This window comes from Mustela erminea, chromosome 1 (assembly GCF_009829155.1).
Source record: "Mustela erminea isolate mMusErm1 chromosome 1, mMusErm1.Pri, whole genome shotgun sequence".
In the NCBI taxonomy this organism is placed as follows: Eukaryota; Metazoa; Chordata; class Mammalia; order Carnivora; family Mustelidae; genus Mustela; species Mustela erminea.
Window position 1 is genome coordinate 125354061 of NC_045614.1, and position 24188 is coordinate 125378248.

The 24188-nt window shown below is 41.4% G+C and overlaps 1 protein-coding gene and 1 long non-coding RNA gene across 8 annotated transcripts in view; one reads left to right on the forward strand and one right to left on the reverse strand.

Moving 5' to 3' along the window:
- Positions 1-20197, reverse strand: part of LOC116589372 — a 64148-nt gene extending 43951 nt beyond the window's left edge. The window contains exon 1 of the long non-coding RNA XR_004285290.1: positions 19628-20197. This is a non-coding gene — a long non-coding RNA (uncharacterized LOC116589372). The remainder of the gene's footprint in view (positions 1-19627) is intronic.
- Positions 20198-20379: 182 nt separating this feature from the next.
- TNIK (TRAF2 and NCK interacting kinase) overlaps positions 20380-24188 on the forward strand; it is a 377677-nt gene continuing 373868 nt past the window's right edge. For 4 of the 7 annotated variants that reach the window (XM_032341359.1, XM_032341365.1, XM_032341364.1 and 1 more), the window contains exon 1: positions 20381-20831. In XM_032341359.1, the coding sequence (XP_032197250.1) occupies positions 20775-20831 (57 nt within the window). In that variant the 5' untranslated portion in view covers positions 20381-20774. Of the gene's footprint in view, positions 20832-24188 lie in introns of all 7 variants that reach the window. The other 3 variants (XM_032341356.1, XM_032341372.1, XM_032341374.1) reach the window with 2 other exon arrangements.

Consider the following 24188-nt stretch of genomic DNA (forward strand, 5'->3'; position numbering starts at 1 on the left):
TCCATCTGAGAAGAGGTTTCCATGGTCGCTTATAATCCGATTATGCATTTAATAGTGTATTGAAAATTGAACTTTTAAAAATATAGAGAGACACCACCAGACACCTTTAGAGCTTTCAGATCTAAACTAGCGCCCCCAAACCACTTGCAAGCCAACGTGCTTTCTCAGGTGTGTGAAACATGACACCAAGTTTGTGGGTGGATTGTAGTAAAGATTGTTAAGGAGGAAAACTCTCCATTGCACCACCATGCAGCAATTACACTAATAGTTCCCATCTGAATAATGCCTAGAAGTTTACACAGCTGTTGCACATGCACTTCCCGCTCACCCCTCATAATAAAGTAGATATTAGCGGTGTACCTCTGGAGACTGAACAACAGAGTGAAACACAGTGGTTTCCAGACATTTTTGCAACCTAGCAAATTTTAATTAAAAAGACCTATGTATAAACACCAGTGGGCCCAAGGTACCCTTTACCCCCACCTTGTTGGAGCCAACCACTTCCAGAATGTTCTCTTAAGCACCACTTGAAGACCACCAGTGTCATTTGAAAAGAAATGTAAGTTTTGAATCTGGACAAGCCCAGTGTTGATGGAATGTGACTCAATATCCATATATAAGCTGGAGACTATTTTGGATGCATTATAGCACCTCTCCAATTCTCAGTTCCCAATTTGTAAAATGGAAATGATAATGTTGTAAAATGGAAATGATAAGGTTGTCGTGTTAAGTTTCTAACCTGAACGGTATCTTTGTCCCCTTAAGTGATTTGCTCAGAGTATGGAAAAACTATCTTGGAGAATCTAAATCTTCTGCCACCAAACTTAGGGCTTTTTCTACTCTATCTTATAACTACAGAGAGTGGAGGCCATACAATGGCATGACGTCTTCTCTTCAAAAAACAAAGCAATGCAGTCTTATTGATAACAGTCCCCTTGAGAGAGAAGCAGAATGACAATAGGGAAGGAATGTTTTAAGTGTGTGCTCTTTGCCCAGATCTGAGACCCTTTGGATGAACTTGAAGAGTTCCATGAACCCCCTTGAAATAATGGGCAAAAATTTCGGATGGGTGCTGGGTGACCTGGCTGGCTGAATCAGTAGAGCATGTACCTGTTGATCTCAGAGTCATGAGTTCAAGACCCACATTGGGCGTCAGCCTACTTAAAGAAAATATCAGATGTGTGAAGACATGCATATTTCTGGGGAGATGGTGTGTAACTTCAAAATTATCAAAAGTGTCCATAAAACAAGAGAAGTTTGGAACTTGTACACTAAGGAGTCCATGCCTCGATCGTGGATTTTGACGTTCCTTTTACAAAGCCAGAGGCTGTTGTCAGCTCTTCCAATCTGTCCCACAGAGGCCTGTGATTCCCAAACATTAACAAGTTTAAGAACTATCTGTATATAATAGACAAATACAAATCTGACTGGGAATTAGATGATGTTAAGGGTTAATTTTTTTAGGTGCTATTAAAGAAAACCAGATAATTAAATTATTAACATATGTGAATATTTTTCACCAAAAACACTGCTACCATTTAAGACGAAAGGTCTTAGTGGGCCCGTTCAAAGATTCACTCTTATTTTATGGATAAAGAGACTGGTAAAATATTCAATATAGAACAGACTAAAAACAAAAAAACAAACAAACAAAACTACAGTTCACTGGATCCTTGACTGACAGCCATTTGGGTGGCTCAGTAACTGGTTTTCAGAAAAGCTCTAGTCTCATTATGTTCATCAGAAAAGTGCTTAAGAATTTTATCATGAATTAAATATATTTGCAGATGGTGGTTATGAATTCCATTATGCAAAAGTGTCTGTCTCTGACCTCGCTAGGACAACTTGTTTTTAGCTAATCTCCACACTCAACATGGGCCTCAAACTCATGATTCTTAGATTAAAAGTTGCATGCTCTATGGACTGAGCCAGCCAGGTGTCCCACAGGTTTTCTATTTAAGTGTGAGAGTGACATTGTCAACCTGCCTTCTCCCCCCACTTTTTTTTAAAAAATTAACATTTTGGTAAGTATTTATTGAAAACAATGGATTTTTTTTTTCCCCAAAAGTTTACTCTTAATTTAGGACAGAATGAGACAATTATGAGGTTGGAAGTACATACTTCATTTGTTTGTACTATTAATTTCTTTTTTATTTTTACCAAACTTTGTTCAGATAATATTGATATATAGCATTGTGTAAGTTGAAAGTGCACAACTTTGTATTTGATGTGTATTTGATTGTATGTATGTGAAAATTTCATATACCTACATATTGTGACATGATTACCATAATAGTTAGTTAAAACCTCTGTCATTTCACATAATTATAATTTTTTGCCCAATTCCAACTTTTTGCCTGTGTAATGACGTTTAAGGTTGACTCTCGGATCTCCTAGTGGCTCTATGGGTTGGTTTCAGCTCAGGTCCTGATCTCAGAGTGGGGAGATCAAGACATGCCTTGGGCTCTGTGCTCAGCAGGGAGTCTGCCTGAGTTTCTTTCTCTCCTTCTCTGCCCCCCACACCATGTGTTTGCGCTCTCTCTCTCTTTCAAATAAATGAATAAGTCTAAAAAAAAAAAAGATTGACTTAGCAACTTTCAAGTATATAATACATATTGTTAACTATAATCACCATGTTGTACATTAAATCCCTAAAACTTATTCATCTTATAACTGGAAGCTGGTACTTTTTGACCAATACTTCTTCATTCCCAGACCCCTCACCATTCCAGCCCCTGGCAACCACCACCATTCTACTCTCTGCTCCGCTGAGTTCAGCTGTGTTAGATTGAACAGATAAATGAGAATATACAATAGTTGTTCTTCTCTGTCAAATTTACTTTACTTAGCATAAAGCCCCGAAGGTCCATCCATGTTGTCACATATCATAGGATTTCCTCCTTTCTCATGGCCGCGAGAAAGGAGGAAATCCATATAGATCACATTTTCTTTAACCACTCATCTGTTGACAGACAGATTGCCTCTGTATCTTGGCTGCTGTGAATGATTCTGCAGTAGACATAGGACTGCACAGACCTTTTCCATATCCTATTTTCATTTCCAATTTCATTTCAATACCCAGAAGTGGGACTGCTGGCTCACATGGCATTTCTGTTTTTAGTGTTTTGAAGAATCTCCATACTGTTTTCAATAGTGGCTGTTATCAGCTCCCATTCCTACCAGTAGCTCACAGAGGTTCCCTTTCTCCACGTCCTCACCAACATTTGTCTATACCTGTTGGCCATTTGTATGTCTTCTTTAGGAAAATGTCTGTTAAATTCCTTTTCTCATTTTTAAAAATTTAATTGCTTGGGGGGCACTGGGTGGCTCAGTGGGTTAAGCCTCTGCCTTCGGCTCAGGTCGTGATCCCAGGGTCCTGGGATCGAGCCCCGCATCAGGCTCTTTGCTCAGCGGGGAGCCTGCTTCCCCCTCTCTCTCTGCCTGCCTCTCTGCCTACTTGTGATCTCTGTCTGTCAAATAAATAAATAAAATCTTAAAAAAAAATTTAATTGCCTGGTTTTCTTGCTATCGCATTGTATGTGTTCCTTAAGTATTTTGGATAGTGACCCCTTACCAGATAGGTAGCTTGCAAACGTTTTCTCCTATTCCATAGGTTGCCTTTTCATTTTGTTGTTTCTTTTGCTGTACAGAAAATTTGGGGGTTTGATGTAATCCCATTTGCTTATTTTTGCTTTTGTGCTTGGGCTTTTGGTGTCATATCCAAAAAATCGCTGTGAAGATCAATGTCAAGGAGCTTTTTCCCTACTTTTTTTCTAGGAGTTTTATGGTTTTGGGTCTTATCTTTAAGCCTTTAATCCATTTCAAGTTAATTTTTATGAATGGTACAAAATAGGGTTTGATTTTATTCTTTTGCATGTGATTATCCAGCTTACTCAACACCATTTATTGAAAAGAACATCCTTTCCCTTTTGAGTATTCTTGGCTTTCTTGTCAAATGTTAGTTGACTGTTTATGCAATGGTTTATTTCGGGGGCTCCCAACTCTGTTCTATTGGTTTATGTGCCTGTTTTTATGCCAGTGCCATACTGTTTTGATAACTGGCTTTGTGATATAGTTTGAAATCAGGAAAAGCAATGCCTCCAGCTTTATTCTTTTTTCTCAGGATTGCTTTGGCTATTCATAGTTTTTTGTAATCTCATATGAATTTTATTTTATTTTTAAAGATCTTATTTATTTATTTGACAGAGAGAGATCACAAGTAGGCAGAGAGGCAGGCAGAGTGAGAGGAGGAAGCAGGCTTGCCGCTGAGCAGAAAGCCCGATGTGGGGCTCGATCCCAGGACCCTGGGATCATGAACTGAGCTGAAGGCAGAGGCTTATAATCCACTGAGCCACCCAGGTGCCCCTCTCATATGAATTTTAGAATTTTTGTTCTATTTCTGTGAAAAATGCCGTTGGAATTTTGATAGAAAATGCATTATATCTATAGATGACTTTGAGTAGTATAGACATTTCAATATTATTAATTCTTCTGACCCAGTAACATGAGATTTACTTGTGTTTTCCTCAGTTTCTTTCATCAAAATCTTATAGTTTTCAGGGTACAGATCTTTCTTCTCCTTCGTTAAATTTATTCCTTAGGAGTTTTATTGTTCCTGATGCTATGTAAATGGAAGTGTTCTCTTTTTCAGGTATTTTGTTGATAGTGTATAGAAATACAATTGATTTTTGATTTTGGATTTGTATCCTAGTCCGTATACTGAATTTGTTGATTAGTTCTAACAGTTTTTTGGTGGAGCGCTTAGGATTTTTTAATATTACTTCTTCCAATCCAATTTGGATGCTTTTTCTTACTTTTTCTTGCAGAATTGCTCTGTACCAAGTTGAATGGGAATGATGAAAATGTGTACTCTTCTCTTGTTCCTTATCTTAGAGGAAAAGCTTTCAACTTTTCATCACTCAGTATGATGTCGGCTGTGGGCTTGGTATATATGGCCTTCATTATGTTGAGGTATATTCTTTCTATACCAATTTGTTGAAAAAAATTTTTTTTTAAATTTATTTGACAAAGAGAGAGAGAACACAAGAAGGCAGAGAAGCAGGTGGGGGGGGGGAGCAGGCTCCCTGCTGAGCAGAAAGCCTGATGTGGGGCTTGATTCCAGGACCTCTGAGATCATGACCAGAGCCAAAGGGGCAGAGGCTTAACCCACAGAGCCACCCAGGTGCCCCGAGAATTTTTTTTTTTATCATGAAACGATGTTGTAATTTGTCAAATGCTTTTTCTGTATCTATTGAGATGATCATATGATATTTATCTTGCATTTTATAATGCAATATATCCCATTTATTGATCTGGGTATGTGAGCCATCCTTGCATTCCAGAGATAAATCTCACTTGATTGTGGTGTCTGATACATTTAATGGACTATTGAATTTGATTTGCTCTGTATTTTGTGGACAATTTTTGCATCTATATTTATCAGATATTGGCCTGTTGTTTTGGGTTTTGTTTGTTTGTTTGTCTTTGTTTGTTTTGTAGAGTCCTTATGTAGCTGGCTTCATAAAAAGGAGTTTAGGAATGTTCACTCCTCTTTAACTTTTTGAAAGAATTTAAGAGGGATTTGCATTAATTCTTTTAAAAAGTTTGATAGAATCCCTCAGTAAAACCATCTTGTCCTGGGCTTTTCTTTATTGGGAGGTTTTTGTATTATGACTCAATCCCCTTACTCATTATTGATCTGTTCAATGAATTTTCTATTTCTTCATGGTTCAGTTTTGGTATGTTTCCAGGCATTTCTAACCTAACTACTTCTTCCAGACTACCCAATTTGTTATACTTCCCTGTTTTTAAGTAATAAAAGAAATTTAGAATAGTTTTAGGTTTACCAAAATATTGCAAAGACAGTACAGAGTTCCTACATATCCCAGACCCAGTTTTCCCTATTTTGACATCTTACATTACTCTGATACATTTGTTGCAATTAAGGAACCAATATTGGCACAATACTATTAACTAAACTATGTGCATTATTTGAATTTTACTAGTGTCGTTCTCATATCATATTGGGGTGCATTCTATCAACATGACTTATCACTGATGATGTTAACTTTGATTACTTGGCTAAGGTAGTGTTTGTTGCTTGCTAGACTTTTCCACTGTGAGTTACTTTCCATACATTATTTCCATACACTATTCTTTGGAAAAAAGTCAATAAGCACAGCCCACACTCACCCTCCCTAAAAGCATTTTTAGCTACATACTGAAATATTTAGAGATGAAATAACATGATATTAAATATTTGTTTTAAAATATTTTAGCAGGGGTACCTGGGTGGCTCAGTCCGTTAAGCATCTGACTCTTGATTTTGGCTCAGATCATGATCTCAGTGTCCTGGGATTGAGCCCCACACTGGGCTCCCTGCTCAGTGAGGTGTCTGCTTCTCCCTCTACTCCTCCCCCCCACTTGTGCTCTCTCTTGTTCACTCTCTCTCTCTCTCTCAAATAAATAAAATCTTTTTAAAAAATAAAAGAAAAATTTTAACAAAGAAAGAAAACCAGAGAGGGAAGATAGATAAAACTAACTGTGGTGATATACCTATGACTACAGGAGCAGGCAATGTATATACTAGAAGACAAAGAATTTTCAACAATTTTTGGGGTCTCCTTCATTGAGAGATCACTTACAATATGTATAATGTCTAGAATATCAGCTTTAGGATCCTATTTTTTTCTTCACAAACTGGACCTGTCCCTGAATTCCTCTCACCCCTCTTATCTCTTCTGACTCTTGTGCATTTAACCTAATAAGTTTAACCTAATAAATTATGTTTATTAAATTGGATTTTGTCTCCTGTTAGTATGGACTAAATGTTTGTGTTATCCCCCTCAACTCCAAATCATATGTTAAAATACTAACCCCCAAGGTGATAGTATTTGAAGGTTGGGTCTTTTGGGAGGTGATTAGGTTATGAGGATGGGACTCTCATGATTACAATTTGTGCCCTTAGAAAAGATCCCAGAGAACTAGTTTGCCCCTTCTGCCTTTTGAGGGACACAGTAAAAAGATAGCTGTCTATGAGGAAGCAGGGTCTCACCAGATGCTGAATCAGCCAATACCTTGGTCTTGGTCTTCCCAACCTCTAAAACTATGAGAAATAAATTCCTGTTATGTCTAAACCACCCAGTGTATGATAATTTGTTTTAGCAGCCCAAACAGACCAAGATACCTGCAAAGCATAATTTACTCCCATTATTCCTTTGGTTTAACGAAGTAAGGTTCTTGTCCATCCAAGATGTTCGATAAATATTTGGAAATGGGGGGAAAAAAATCACCTGGAAAGGTATTTGTTTCAAGGTGAAAATTCCTGAACCCTGCTCCCCCAGTATTTGTTTCAAGGTGAAAATTCCTGAACCCTGCTCCCCCAAGATTCTGGGACTCCACATGTTAATTAAGCTCTGTCTTCGTGTTTGATGTAAGTGCTTCATAGACCATTCTTTTAGAAATGCTACCTAAATTATAAAGGCAAAGACCATCTTGATGATCCCTATATTTAATACATGTTTCTGATGAATGGATACACTAATGAGTGAATGAATTTATACTCTTTGTGAATGGAAGAGAAAAATGGATCACAACTGATTTTTATTTTCAGCTTTTGACACAGTCTTAGCTGTAGGTCACTTGCTTTGCTCTCAAAATCCACTAGTCATGCAAAATCATAACAAGTATAAAAAAATGATGACTTAAAAGGACTTAAAAGGACTTGCACCAAGTTTTCTGGTTTCAGTGTGGCTAGTTCTGTCCACCTTTACCAGCTTCTTCATTACACTGACTTATTGTTTAATTTTATAACCCCACCTTTATCATGGACATCACACAAGGCGCTAGAGAAATAGAGCTGGATGAGAAAATTCCGGTGCTTGATGGCTCCATGGTGGAAAAGAAAACCAACCACTGCACTACAGTGTTCTAAATGTACTAAGAGAGAGAACACATTTTCCAGTGTGGACTTTACAAGTCACTCCGTGTAACTGCATGCACAGAGGGTGTTAAATCTCTAGAAATGCCCAGCCTCTACCTTTTGTGGCCAAGGGATCGAAACAACTACCCCATTCCTCATTTTGTTGCCTAGGGTTTGTGGCTTAAAGATCCCACTCAGACAAGTTTCTTGCCTCCAATTTCCGCTCTTCCTCCCACACTAGTGCCAGTACCAGGTATGGCAAACCTACTCATTTAGCTGGGAGCTCTCAGGCAGCCCACACATTAAGGTGAATATGATAAATTAAATACATCAGTTATATACTTTACAGTTTCCTTAAGATAAAAAGCACAACGCAAGTAGATAGAACTTTAAATGTCTGGGGAGCAATATGGTAGAGTAGAAGGAACAGAGATTCAGGACTCTAAGAGGAAACCGTACAATAAAAACACAGACTTGCTTTTTTCCTTTTTCTTTTTCCTCGTTTTTTGCACAAAGCTTTCAGTCCCCAGAGCCCTTTCCTGTATTAACTCTGTGACATTAAGCAAGTCGTAGAGTCTCCCGACCTTGGTTTCCTTATCTGTAAAATGAGAGGGTTGGACCCAGGTTATCTCTAATGTTCCTTCCAGCTTGAAAAGTCTGATAAGAGCTATTATCTACCCTATGACTTCATGTAAAGATCCAGCTGGACGACTCCTCCCCTCTCCTAGCTCTGGGTTAACCTATGGGGTTATGCCATTCAAATACAGGGACATGAAATGAAAACCTGAAAAGTTGTGTACATTGGGACATGAGGAGCTTAGACTCTAAAACTGAAAAAGATATAGCCCTATAGAAAAGTTATATAGAAAAAGTGGAAACTAAGTGAGGGTTGCCGGGTTGGCTTAGTTAAGAGGAGTGTGCAACTCCTGATTTTGACATTTTGAGTTTGAGACCCATGTGGAGTATAGAGATTACTGAAAATAAATAAAATTTAAAGAAAAAAAGGAAGGGGCACCTGGGTGGCTCAGTGGGTTAAGCCTCTGCCTTTGGCTCAGGTTATATCTCAGGGTGCTGGGATCGAGCCCCGCAACAGGCTCTCTGCTTGGCAGGGAGCCTGCTTCCTCCTCTCTTTGCCTGCCTCTGCCTACTTGTGATCTGTCTCTGCCAAAGAAATAAATAAAATCTTAAAAAAAAAAAAAAAAGGAAAAGAAAAAGTAGAATAGCTAGCAGGGGGCAAAGCAGCAGAGGCTTTTGACATGGTCTGGACGGGTCTGATGGTCCTTTCATCATTTCTATTATAGTATGTTTGGTCATTGACCAACAATGTAAAGAATGCTTACAGTTGCAAGACACTAGATTAGGTCCTAAAAATACTGAGGGAAAAGTAAGCTGAAAATTCCATTATTTGGCTAGAATATTAATTAAAACTGCTTCAGGATTTAAAAAGATCAAACAACTTCTGGGCGCCTGGGTGGCTCAGTGGGTTAAGCCGCTGCCTTCGGCTCAGGTCATGATCTCGGGGTCCCGGGATCGAGTCCCGCATCGGGCTCTCTGCTCAGCAGGGAGCCTGCTTCCTCCTCTCTCTCTCTGCCTGCCTCTCTGCCTACTTGTAATCTCTCTCTGTTAAATAAATAAATAAAATCTTTAAAAAAAAAAAAAAGATCAAACAACTTCTTAAAAAGATGATAAACAATTCAACTTTTATTTTTTTCCAATTTTTATTAAATTCATTAGTGAATATATGGTATAATAACAAAGTTTTATAATAAATATTGGAGGATTACAGCTGCATATTAAACTTTCTATACATATTTGCTGTTAGGAATTTCCCAAAGAATAAAAACAGAAAATACTGTTTTGAAAAGCCTTGCCAAATTTTTAGTAAAAATAGTTTTCTGTTTTTGGGGAAAGTGAAATAATGGTATTTTAGATAAAGTATTGTGTTTGTCTTTGGGCTTAAATGGTGCTAGATAATTATGAAAATTGTTCTGTACCCATTTAATACAAAAGAGATGTAGTCACTTGGCATTTTTATTTCAAGGGTAAATAAGGTTAAAAAAAAAAACTATCTGTCTCTCTATCAGAAACAAAAAATGAGAACTATAAAACAACTGTATTGTTTTTCTTTTTCTACTTTGGGATTTGATCTCAGGCTGATAACTTCAGGGACCATGGTCATCACCTTAAATCAAACTGTATAGAATGCAGTAAATTAAACTTCGGACTCCTAAATACTTTGAGGTCCAACTTGGAAAGGGAAGGAAGTAAGAGTGAGAGGAAAATCAATTGCAAAAAAAAAATAACAAACGCTACCAATGAACAGAAATGGAGTCTGTGTGGCTGAAACCAGTGGTAATGTACAGTGAAGACGATGAGAAAGCTAGAAGAATTGGGTTTATAATTGTGCAAAAAGAAATTAGAATTTTATTTTCTAAGGCAGAGCTGTTTAAGATGATGATAAATTTCTGGTTGGGTGCCTGGAAGTAAGTTTAGTGTGATGAGAGACAAATTTTCTTGAAGAAACTCCAAGAATTGTGAATTATGTATTTAGATAAATCTGTGGCATGAATACTGAAAGCTCCCAATGAGGTGGTCTGAGTGTGTGGTATCTATGATTGCTGCCTTTGGAAAGTGTCAAACTTGACCTTGTGGCCACATCAAATTTTGTCCATTTCCTATGGCAGATTTGGAAAGCATGTGTATTCTTAGTTTACTGTGCTTGTTTTGCTTTGCTTTCACCTACTCTGAGAGCTTCTGTCTTTTAATAAGGAAACTTAAATATTTACACTTAGTCTGATATGTTTGTGATTATGCCTGCTAAATTATTCTTTGGTTGCAAAGCAACAGCAGAAACCAACTCTGGTTAACATGAACAAAAGGCAAAGATATTGACTACAGAAAACTATTAGTAAGGCTGGAAGCATGCAGTAGGTCTTAGTTTCCAAAAATACTGCAACAACTTCTGTCTCACATGCTCTCCTTTAATGTGACTTGGACACTCCTCACATCAAAAGATGGGACATATGTGTCTTCCCCTTGAATTTTGGTAGATTTGTGACAATGGCAGAATTAAAATCACATGACTTCTGAGGCTAGATCATAAAAGGTGATACAACTTTTATCTGGTTTTCATGGGATGCTTGTTCTTAAAATTCAGCCACCATGCCAAGAAGACCCAACACCCCACGGAAAGACTAACCTGGAGAGGAACCAAAATTTCCAGCCATCAGCTTTGGCTGAACACTCAGCAGGTAACCAGCACCAAACTTACTAAGTGAGTGAGTGAGTCATTGTGAAAGCGGGTCCTCCAGCCCTAGCTGATGGTCTTTGGAGCACATGAGCCTTTCCCATCAAACCCTGCCCAGATTACAGATTTGTGAGCTAAAGAGATTAATTGTTGTTTTATTCATTAAGTTTTCGGGTGACTTGTTGCACAGCAATAGATAACTAGCACAGAAAACTAAGCTTAAAAATGGGCAGGAAGCAAGGCAATTTCTGAGAAATAGGAAGGAGAAATGTACTCTGGTTAATATCTATGGGTAGGATACCACATATTGAAGGAATGACCACCAATCATTTTCATTCTTCCCATTCTTCTTAACTTCTAGGATTCTGTGCAGGAGATTCGGTTCTGATTTCAGATTCTCACTCACGCTTTGGCTACCAGTGGGCAGAAAACCTAAGAAATAGCCCCAGTAAAATTAACACAAACATAGTGGCTTTAAGCAACACAAATTTATTATCTGACAGTCTGCAGGTCAGAAATCCAAAATGGATCTCACAGGGCTAAAATTAAGGTGTCAGCAAGGCTGTACCTCTTTCTGGAGGCTTTAGGGGAGAATATTTTTTTCCCTTTACAGCATATAGAGATGTCTGCATTCCTTGGCTTTTGGCACCTTCCTTCAAAGGCAGTAATGCTGCATTTCTCTTTGCTTTTCTTCTACAGCACATCTTCCTCTATGACTCCTTTTCTGCCTCCTTTTACTGTTAGGCACCCTTGTTATTACAGTGGACTTATCTTGATCATTTAGAATAATCTTCTCATTTAAATTCCTTAACTTAATCACATCTGCAAAGTTCCTCTTGCCTTCAAAGATAACATATTTGTAGGTTCTGGGGACTGGAACACAGACATCTTTGTGGGGCTATCAGTTTACCTAACATAGTATACAAAATAAGAATGGATATTGAGTAGGCCTGCCACTCTGAAAACACACCCTTTACACTAGTCAATCTCAATGGTTTGTATTTTCTTCTTCATTTTATTAAATTTATCAAACTGTCCTTTTCCCCCTTTTGTCCCCCACTTAACTAGCTTGTAACTTAAATATCTGATTTATTGGCTTTTTAAAAAAATACTTTATTTATTTGTTTGAGAGAGAGAGAAAAAGTGAGCATGAGCTGGGGGTGAGGGGAGGAGCAGAGGAAGCAGAAGAAGAGAGAGGCAGAGCCCCCACTGAACAGAGAGCCCGATGTGGGACTTGATCCCAGGACCCTGAGATCATGACCTGAGCCAAAGCCAGACACTTAACTGACTGAGCCACCCAGGCACCTCTTAAACATCGAATTTATATTTGCCTGTGTGGTGACCCTTATATTTATTATGCATAATTGTCTTACATTTTTCTGTGTATATTTAGAGATTGTACATAACTACATCTCCAGAAAATATAAAAATCTTCTCATGGTTCTCTCTCTCTCCCTTTTCCCCTCATGATAAGATAATTTTAGTTATAGGTGATCATTATTTCATTTTTACTTTATGAATCAGCAATGATAAAGACAATGGGAATTTTTTAAATTTTCTGTAACAAGAAGTGTTTGGTTACAAATAACAGAATACCCAACTAAAGGTGGCTTAAATAAATTGAGACTTATTATGTCACATAAGAAGAATGTCAGACATCTTGTTCCTGGATTAGTTAACTTAGTGACTAATTTAATGATGTCATTAAGGATCTAGATACCAATCATCTTTTGCTTTCATTCCCAAGCTCATCCTGACATGGCAGGAAGATGGCTGCTAAAGCTCTAGCAATTATATCGACACACACCCATATCTAAAGACAATGTATTTGTTACCTATTACTGTGTAACAAATCAAATGGCTTAAAAGAACAGTGAAATTTATCATCGTTCATGGTTTCTGTGGGTCAGGGATTTGCAAGCAGCTTGAATGAACTGTTGTAGCTCAGGGTCTCTCAGGAAATGGCGGTCAGAGCCAGCTGAAACTGAAGTCGTCTGAAGGCTCGGTTGGGCTGGAACATCCATCTCAAGGCAGCTCTCTCCAAAGCTTAAGTTGCATAGACTGTCCACAGAATGTGGTGACTGGCACCCCTACAGCAGTGGCTGTCGACTGGGGATGATCTTGCCTGCCAGGGGACACCTAGCAATGTCTGGACATATTTTGGGCTGTCATAACTGGGAAGGCAGTTAGTGGGTAGGAATGCTGTTAACCATCCTATACTGTCCAGGGTAGCCCCCTACAATAAGAGTTTCCTATACTGTCCAGGGTAGCCCCCTACAATAAGGGGGCTACCCTGGACAGTAAGCTGAAATGCCTCTTATTACCCAGCTTTGGTAGTCTTCTGTATTCTGTGTTAGAGGGCCCTACACAAGGGTGTAAATACCAGGAGGTGAGGCTTGTTGGAAGCCATCTTGGAGAACGGTTACCACAGGCACAAAGCTATTCCTGGCCTTTTCCTATTCTCTTTGGTTCCTTTTCTTTTTTTTCAATTTTCAAAGAGGAAAATAATTTTTTTTTTTTTGAAAATAATTTTTATAATCCCCACCAGACTTCTCTTCACTTCCCTTAGGTTAGTGTTGAAAGATATGTCTGTGCCCAAGGCAATCATTAGGGCAAGGAATAGAAAATTATATGATGATTTTAGACCAGTTAATACTGTCTCCCTCTGGTACTAAGGAGAGCTGATATTCTTGTTTTTTTTTTTTTTTTTAAAGATTTATTTATTTATTTGACAGACAGAAATCCCAAGAAGGCAGAGAGAGAGAGAGAGAGCAGGCTCCCCGCTGAGCAGAAAGGTGATGCGGGGCTTGATCCCAGGACCCCGAGATGACGACCCAAGCCGAAGGCAGAGGCTCAACCCATTGAGCCACCCAGAAGCCCCGAGCTCATATTCTTTAAATACACGGAGGGTAAATTCTCAAAATCGGAGTTTTGCTAGTGAGGAAGAAAGAGAATGATTTTGTATGAGTCATACATAGGGTTTGCTGTCTTTGCTTCCCATTATCCTTTGCATCATATATTTTGCTTTTGGATTCACTTTTCTCTTTGGTGAAATACATTTTCCAATAATAATTTAAGAAATAACCAACCAGGGCGCCTGGGTGGCTCAGTCAGTTGAGCGTCTGCCTTCTGCTCAGGTTGCGATCCCAGGGTCCTGGGATCAATCGAGTCCAGCACTGGGCTTCCTGCTCAGCGAGGAGCCTGTTTCTCCCTCTCTCTCTGCCTGCCGCTCTGCCTACTTGTAATCTTTCTCTCTCTGTCAAATAAATAAATAAAATCTTAAAAAAAAAAAAACACCCAACCATTTAAATCCCTTAGTCTCTGAAAATATGTGATTATTTTGTACTTTCTCAAATGCTAATTTAGTTGGGTAAAGACTTCTACATTAGAATACTTTGTCCCATTATCCCATATGTTAGAATGATTTGTCTCAGCATCCATTGTTGGTGATGAAAAATAGGTGAGCTGGTTAGAATTTCCTTATCCTTGATGTTCTGAAATTCCATCATGATGTGTTCAAGTGTGGTATTTTTTTACTTATGTACTGAATGGGAGCTTTTAGCCTGAAGATAAATTTTCTTTTCTTTTCTTTTTTTAAAGAATTTATTTATTTGGGTGCCCGGGTGGCTCAGTGGGTTAAGCCGCTGCCTTCATGATCCCAGGGTCCTGGGATCGAGTCCCGCATCAGGCTCTCTGCTCAGCAGGGGGCCTGCTTCCCTTCCTCTCTCTCTGCCTGCCTCTCTGCCTACTTGAGATCTCTCTCTGTCAAATAAATAAATAAAATCTTAAAAAAACAAAAAGAATTTATTTATTTTTTGAGAGAGAGAGGGAGGGAGGGAGAACACATCAGAAGAGTGAGAGGGAGAAGCAGACTCCCCGCAGGGCAGAGAGCCCAACGCAGGACTCAGTTCTAGGACCCTGCGACCATGACCTAAGCTGAAGGGAGATGCTAAACTGACTAAGCCACCTGGGTGCCCTGAAGATACATTTTCTATTATCTCTTTGAGTATTCTCTTCTACCCATTCTGTAGATGGCTATCAGATGAATGTTGGAACTTTGATTTATTCTCCATATTACTTAAATTTTTGCTCGTTGCTTTATCTATCCTTTCTTCCGCAATTTGGGATAAAACTGGACCCAATCTTCTAGATTACTAATTCACCCTTCAGTTCAGCTTGAATCAGCATAGCATGGTGATTAAAAGCCTGAGTTCAAATCCTGGTTCAGCCATTTATTACAGTGTTGCTTTGAGTAAGTTAATTAAACTTTCAAGTCTTCAGTTTACTCATATGTAAAATGAGTATGCTAATATTATTGCCTGCTTTAGAAGATTATAAAGATTAAATATGTTATGCATGAATGCTTAGAGGAGTATCTGCAGCATAGTATCACTTATTATTGTTCAATCTATACATTCATTTTATTTGATTTGATTTGAAGATTTTTTTATTTATTAGAGAGAGAGCATGCACATGGGTGGGGGGAGGGGCAGAGGGAGAGGGAGAAGGAGACTCCCCATGGAACAAGAAGCCCATCATGAGACTCAATCCCAGGACCCCCAGATCATGATCTGAGCCAAAAGCAGAGGCTCAACTGACTGAGCCACCCAGGTGCCCGTATATATTCATTTTAAAAATTTCAATAAATATATTAATTATTCATCTGGTTTTTTTTCATAATAACTTGGTTGTTTTATGAATGTAAGATCCTGTATTATTTTTTCAAGGATAAAAAAATATTTATGTTATAAAACTTCTTTTTGCTCTATGAACAATAACTTTGGGATTCAGTCTGTTTGTTGATTGCAGTGGGTTCCTCTCTTTCATAGTAATAGCTTTTTAGGAACAGTTGGTGGGCTGTTTGAAAAATCTCATTTGCCTATCTTTGGTGCCGACTCAAAGACTTTATTTATTTGTTTATTTACTGGAGATAGAGAGAGAGAGAGAGAGAGACCTTGAAAATGATAGGGGCGGTCAGATGCTTAACCGCCTGAGCCACCCAGGAATCCTTGTGGTGCTCATTCTAATTCTGGGTGCTTGCTTTGCTGACTGTGGTGGGAAGGGGAGAAGCACACAATATCCTGCATGGCAAGGGATGCGGGTAGTTTACCTTCTGTGGGCATGTGTGGGCATGTGTGTGCATGCACGTGTGTGTGTCTGTGTATGTGGTCTCCTTTCTCCTCACCACTGGTCAGCAGTCCCTTGGGATGATACCCTGTCTCCTTGACCCAGGCACCCCTACTTACAAAGAGCATCTCTCTGGGTTGGGGGTGGACATGTCCACCTGCTGATTCTCATTATCCTGCTTGATTTTTGTCATATACTTTGTCATCATCTAACATAATCTTAGTTATGGATCATTTATTTACAATTTGATTATTTGCCTCCATGAAAGCAAATCTCCAGGACCTAGTATGGGGTCTTGCATAGAGTAAATGATTTATGTCTTTACAGAATGAATGGGTTAATAGCATTCTTTAGTTGCTTGCTATGATGAAAGTGCCTCTCTTTGTAGCTATTGCCTCTTACCTTGAAGCCTCCCCAGCTCTTGCCCTGGTCCTACCCTGTACAGTTTTGGTTTACAGATCTACTGGCAATCAAATCCTATCTCCTTTATGTAATCCAGGAAGACCTCTGAATTGCTGGACCACTGATGCTCCCTTTTTTGTCTTCCATAACTCTAATTTTTAAAAATCTATTTCCTGTTATATCTAGGGATTTGTGGGGATAGAAGACATACAGAGTGTGCTTTTAGAAGCTCGACAAACTGTGTTACTGATTTCCAGTGCTTATTTTAGTTGAAGCATGGATATGATATTAAATTACATTGAATCTAATAAAGGGACCCTAACCCCCTTTGGTATTCGCTCTCTCTCTTTTTAAAAAAGATTTTATTTATTTATTTGACAGACATAGATCATAAGTAGGCAGAAAGGCAGGCAGAGAGAGAAAGAGAGAGAGAGAGAGGGATACACAGGCTCCCTGCTGAGCAGAGGGCTTGAGCGGGGCTCAATCCCAGGACTCTGAGACCATGACCTGAGCTGAAGGCAGTGGCCTAACACATTGAGTCACCCAGGCGCCCTGGTATTCTCTTTTATAAATTTTTTTTAAAATATAAAAATATTTCAAATATGCAGAAAGATACAGAGAACAATATAATAAATACTAATTAGTAATCATCCAGATTTCACAATTCCAACCATTTAGTAATATTTGCTTAAGATCTTTCTTTTTTTTACTAAATTAGATACCATTGTTGGAGCCTCCTCTGTACCTTCTCATTCCATTCCTCTTCCAGCCTTCTCACTATCCTGAAGTTGATTGTGTCCCTCCTGCCTGTGTCCATGCTTTCTATTCATGTTTTATAACCATATCTATGTTTTATAAACATGTATTATATGTTTATAGGCATAAACATAATATTGTACTGTTTTACAGAATTTCAAATTGCAAATAAATGATACAAATTCTTTTAATTCTTCAGATTACCCCAAGAGAAAAATTTCACTTTGTTCAAATTTTGAATGCCTTTTCTGGCATTGCTAATTTTTCTTTTAAGAAAGGAATAGCAGGCTTCAGGCTAGAAGCCTGGAGCAGGCAGCCATAAGCAGAATTAAATAATATTGCTTTATTTCCCATTATATTTATTTTGATGGTTCCTTCTATTTTTTAGCGAGTGTTGCTACCTTTCCAGTTACAGTAGTGATTTATTTATTTGTATATTTATTTGAGAGAAAGGGTACATCCATGCCAGTGGATGCGGAGGGGGCAAAAAGACAAAAAAAAGAGAGGGAGAGAAAATCTTGAGTAGGCTCTACACCCAGCGCTGAGCTCATTGTGGGGTTCATCTCATTACTCTCAGATCACGACCTGAACCAAAATCAAGAGTCAGATGCCCCCAAACGACTGAGCCACCCAGGCACCCCTGTTTCCTTTTAAATTAAATGAGAAAAAAAGAAAAGAGTTGCTTGAAAGAAAAGAAAAATATCAAGTAGATAATAGTATGGGAGGTACACAGACATGACAAAAAATTAGAGGAGTTTGTATTGAAATGGTTGAAATTTGATACACACTTGACCTCAAGGATAACGTTCAAGTTCCTTAATGAGACATGAGAAGCTGACCTTTGCTTCCTTTCTCAGTCTAGTTACCACTATTACCTCACCTCCAGCACAAACAGCTTGGAGTTTGCTCCTTCCGTTCCTAGCTGAAGGGGCCCTGACTATGGTAATCTCTCCTTTTACGGTATTTCCTGCACCCATCACCAACCCCCACCTCCATTTGACTCTGTTCATCCAGTCAGCCTCTATTGAAGCCCTCCCCCACTTAGTACCCATTACTGTACTGAACATACAGTCTTCCAATTCTAAATCCAAGGGTAGAATTTAGTTCCAGTATCATAGCATCATCCTGGCCTGAACAGCTGCTCAAGATGGGAAGAAAGGATGTTTCAGAGAAAACCTGTCATATAAGATGAAGACTGTCCTTGGAAAAAAAAATATTTATCTCATTTCTCATATGTTTGAAGTTTTAAAACTAGTTATGTTCATAGATCTAACTACCTGATCTTAATGATTTCTTTCAACACTGAGAGAATACATTACTTTGTCATCTAGATTAAGGGTAAAAAAGGGAAAAATAAGGACCATGATGGGAAGTACCATGATGGGAAATGACAGGTTTTTTATGTCATTTCAACATCACTCGGTGGCTTCTTGCTCCTTACTTAAGCTGGATGATTTCATTAGAAAATGAGAGATCAAATCGAGCATTCTGAACATAACACATTTAAACATTTGATATTTTAAGGGCAAAAGCTCCTAAATAACTGTGTGGCCATTGAGATGTTGGAACAATTTTCCAGTTTCATGTTCCCCAGTGCATATAAATAGTTCAATAATACTAACAACAACAATAAAAACACAGCGCATAGCGAATGCTGTTTAAAAGTGTTTCATGTCTGCAGTCATGATGAACTAACTGCACTGACTTCCGTTCATTCATTCAAAAGTCTTATTTTGAAACCGATATTCACACCACAGGATTCCAAAGCCCTCGCTGCACTTGGCCAGATGTAAATTGTCATATTAACAGAGGTGCAGACAATGCTTTCAAAACTACTGCTGTATTTGGGGAAAAGTTGAATTTTAGCATTTCTCCCTATGTATTTCGCGTGGCCAAAGGAGAGGGGAAGGGCTGTGCGGGGTCTGGGGGAAGTGACTTCATACTTTTGATTACGGAATGTCATGTTTACCACTGTAAACGTTCAGCCTTTAAGAGAGAAAGCGGGTGGAGGGAGATCGCTCTCACGCCCTGCGTTTTGTATGTTACATCTTACCCACCAGCCAAACTTTCTCCATCAGTCTGAGTAGGTCAGCGGCGGAAATGCTGCCTGAAAGGGAAACGCAGGGTCGGGAGGCGGCGTGTGCTGCCTTACCCGGTGTTGCCGTGGGAGTTACCTGAAGCACTCAAGCTCTTGCACCCAGAGAAAAAGCTTCTCGTTTCAATTCGGTCGTTTCCGTGGGGAATTGCAGTACGGGCAGGTCCTGGGTGTGGCGATGCCAACCGGGAACTCAGATCTCCGTCTTCCCGCTTCTGGCAAACCTTCCCAGCCCCCGACCGGCAAGCGACCCGCCAGCGACACCCGCCTTCCGGGATCCCGGGGGTCGCTAGGGGACGGACCCCGCCGCCGAAGCAAACCTCTGGAGTGCGGAGTGCGCTTCTCCCCCATTCGTTCCGCGCCTGGAGGCGGATCCCCTTCCCTGCACATAAGTCCTTATATGCACCGGTTGCACCAGCCCGTCTTACTCCAGCCCCACAAATAATTAATGGGGGAGGGAGGCCCGTCGCTCTTTTTCCCCCCTCTGAATTTGTTCAGCGCTAGAGCAGCGAAACCTGCCGAAAACCCCCCTGATGCGATTGAGAGCCATTGTGCTGCAGTGCACGAATTGGACACACAAAAATAAAGCCCCTTTGCCCCTACGATAAGCGGGCCAGGGTTCAGGAACAGCTTTTCACATCCAACCAGATTAGCCTGCAAAAGCCTGGGCGGAAAGGGTGCGTGCCCCTCCCCCACCCAGGCTGGTGCAGAGGGACCGGGTCAGGAAGCGCGGCCTCTCCCCAGTTGGAGACCACGCCTCCTCCGCCTCCCCCCCACCGTCTTTACTCCTCCCAGGAAGCGGTGATAGACAGTTCTGTGTGGTTCTCCACCCCCACTCCTACCCCCCTCCCAGCAGAGTGGAGGAGTTGATGTGTCTCATTATAACAGCCAATGCAGCCGCCATCCACGCACAAGCAAAGAAGCATGTCCCATTTAAATACACCCACGCAGCCCCAGCGCCCTTAGCAGAGCAGGGCGCGCAGCCCACACGCACCGCGGCTCCGGGCTTGGAGATCCGCGCAGGTTGGGCTCCCGGACCCGGCGGACCGAAGAAGAGCGGAGGATAGGGATCGGGTGCTGTGGGGCCGGGGTGGGCGGGGGAGGCTGGGCCCCGGGCCTCTGGCGCGATACCCGCATGAGGACGCGAGTGAAATAGACCAAGGTGGAATTTCCAAGGGAGAAGCTTCAGGGTGGTTTTGGACCATTTCTCCCGCGAAGAAGTAGACATGGCGAGCGACTCCCCGGCTCGCAGCCTGGATGAAATCGATCTCTCGGCTCTGAGGGTGAGCAGAACACGTTTTCTGATTTCTTTCCAGTGGTTTGGGTCGGGGTTGATGGGCTCGGGGGGTAAACTGGGGCCGGCATCGGTGGGCAGAGGCGAATGCGACGTGGAGGGAACCTGGCTTCTCGTTCTGATTCGGGGTCTGCTGAGGTGCTCTTGGCTAAGCCTCCACGCAGGGGCTGTGCGGTACGTGTCCTCCTTCGGTTGTGGCCAAGGCTCCCCCGAGAACCAGTGGAGCTAATGCCAGTCTCGTCCTAGACCGGTGTAATAGCCGTAAAAATGAAATGCAGTGCTCGCGGTGTGTGTGTGTGTGTGTGTGTGTGTGTGTGTGTGAGCGCGCGCGTGGTATGCACACACGCCCCGGACGGTCACCTCGTGCCAAGGCGCGAGACCCCACCGTCCCTTTTTGCAAAAAGAATAACGGCAGCGTGAATAAAGGCACTGGCCACTCACTTTTTCCAGCTACCTGCAGGATGACATTGTGAGCCCGACTGTCCCCACGAAGCCGAAGCTGCCGCTCCAAGGGGACAGCTTTTGCAATGCTGGTCTTGTAGATGGCAACTGCCTCCTCTACCCCCTTTCCGCCTTCCGCGCCCCGACTCCCTCTCAGCACTCTCTTCTGTGCCAGTCTGCCACTCACCTTTATTTATGGTTTAACTTAGCCCTGCCTGTGCTTTCTGACTTGGTGCCTCTGACATTTCAGTTTTATGGCTGAACTTAAGCAGGTGAAAGGAGGTGTTCTCAGATTTTCCCCAGTCAGACCGGAACTCCCGTGAGTGTGTGTGTGTGTGTGTGTGTGTGTGTGTGTTCGTGTTCGCTCTGTGTCTGTGGTCAGTCCTTTGTAGAGAGCATCTACTTCCCTCCAGCCCCGCGGGTTTGCGTTTACCTTCACGTGAATTGCCTCAGACGCCTTTTCATTGTATTGACTAAGACATCACTGCTATAGAATCCATTTTGCTGTTGTTTTGAGATCAGAATCCCAGGAATCCCAGTGTAGCCTCGACGACTCCCCACCCCCACCATCGACTCCCAGCACACTCTTTCGGGGAAGGGGGCAGAGCTTTCTTGCCATTTTAATTAGATGCTGCCTGCCGAAAAGGGGGTGAGGGGTGGGGAAGGCGGCAGCAGCGTTGGGAGGGGGGGCGCTGAGAAGAATTGGATGCCAGTTTAAGGATGGCTTCTTCCTCTCCTGAGCCAAGAATAAAATTAAAAAAAAAAAAAAAAAACCAACCACATATATACTTGAAGCATGGGGGGCTGTTGAGACCTTATGGATGGTGTCTGTCCATACAGACACCCAGGATGGGTGAAGCTGGGAAGTTCACACGCCCTCCTGAGGCATACATTGTTAGACCGGTGCTAAATCTTGGGATAATAGACCTGAATCTTCATTACTTCTCCTGACACTGCCTCATTCTCCACGGTTATTTTAAAGAGCTACCTTTACAGTCAAAGTGGTACTTTTTCTTTAGTCTCATTAATCCTCTCTCCCTACACAGCTCCTTTTTAACTTCCCCCTCCTCTTTTTTATCCAAGAGGTGAGGTTTCTGCAAGGCAGTCCAGGGGTTGAGAAGGAACACAGATGCCATTTGAAATGGCTTTTTGATCGTTGGGCAGCAAAAGCTCATTCATGTGATATTACAGTAAGCTGTCTATTTCCCTGGCGCAGAAATGCCACATTCAGAACCCACTGCCCCCTGGGCAGCTGGGCGTGGGGGTTGGTAACAGGGTGGGTGCTTTGGCTAAGACTGTGGTTTCCTGCTTTACAGACTGTGTGTGTTCATCTGCCCTACTTTCTGCGCTGGGAGTTGCTGCCAGCGGGTTAATCAGGTGGATGGATGGCCCAGACTACAGGGTAGAGGAGAGTGGCAAAGCCCGGTAGGGGGTGGGATGGGGGGGTTAGGGGGAAAGAGTCTGAACAATGCACAAGGCTTGTGGTTTTCCTGAGCTAGAATCTCGTCATTGCTCCTCTAATGGAAAGCGCTCCGATTTTTTATTTGGGCTTGGTCAGAGGTGTCCCTTGTGGGCTTTTTCCTGGGGAAGGTATCCTGAGATATGGAGCACAGAGCCTGCAGGCTCGTGAGCAACCACGAGTGCTCACCGGCCTGCCTGGAGTGTGATTCACACACAGGAGGCCTGTGCTCCAGAGATCTGTATTTTGAAAAGATATCTTTGCAGGCTTCACTGAAATCGCTCTTTGTGGCCTGGGCTTAGTGCTTTGCCTCTGTATTTCTGCCTGCAGGAGGTGTGTAAAGAGGGAGGGCCAAGGCCGGCTCTAGAGATGGGAACTGCTGGCTGGAAGACTTAAATGCAGATGTAGTGACAAATGCCTCCTGGACGTTGGGGGGGCATGGCCAGTCTTGTAGGGGGTGAGGTGTGTAGGTTGGCCCTTGAGTCCACAGGCCATCTAGGTGATCTCCACAAACCAGAGGGCAGATAATGTCTGTCTTCCCAAATTAGGAGAGGTGGGTTTATCTAGATGAGAGGTCTCATTTGTTCATAACCCCTCAGAAAAGCCTGCCTGCTGAGAACCTGGCAGGGAAAGCCTGACCCCTGAAATGCAGCCAAGGTCAGTGGCATCTAGGAGAATTTGCTGCAGCCTTAACCAGTCCCTTGCTGTTTCCGTGGTTCTTTAATGTACACAATCAATGCTCTTTTTGTAAACCCTGAGCTCAGTGCATTAAAAGCAGATCCTGTCTGGAGAGGCCTTTATCCTTCTCACTTTGGGGGCTTATTGTTCTCAGCCAGTGATCCCAGACTGGACCCAGTCTAAATTTTCCCCAAATAGCAACAATGCATAATTTAAACCAGAGCAACCAGTGACAGCACTGATCATTTAAATTATGCAAGATTTGGATGGTTTTAGAAAGTAAGATAAAACAGCATCCTCTTCGGTTAGCAAAGAGATGATCTGAATCCATTTTTATTATTCCCAATTTTTAGAGCTCTGGAGATAAACTAAGTGTTGGAGGAAGGGGATGACTTCATAGACTCCGAGCTGGAAGAGAATTGGAGAACCCTTAGCCACTCCTTTCATTTAATACTAAGCTGAAGCCAGAGAGGTGTAGTTGTTGTCCAAGGTCACACAGCTCTGTCTGCCCTGGGGTGGGGGTGAGAGAGGTAAAAAGGGTGGTTTGGGGAGAAAAATCTAGGTTTCCTGACTTCTCACTCAGGGCTCTTTTCTCTAAGGCACACGGTCTGTGGCTGAATCAGAAATCAATAATACATTTTCTGCCTGAGCACAAAAAAATGGTAGAGAGGAATTATTTCACCAGAGTCATGGAATTATATTTATCGAGACTAGAGAAACTGCTTCATGCAGGTAAGCTCCTAACACATAAAACTGTGGAGCAGTAAG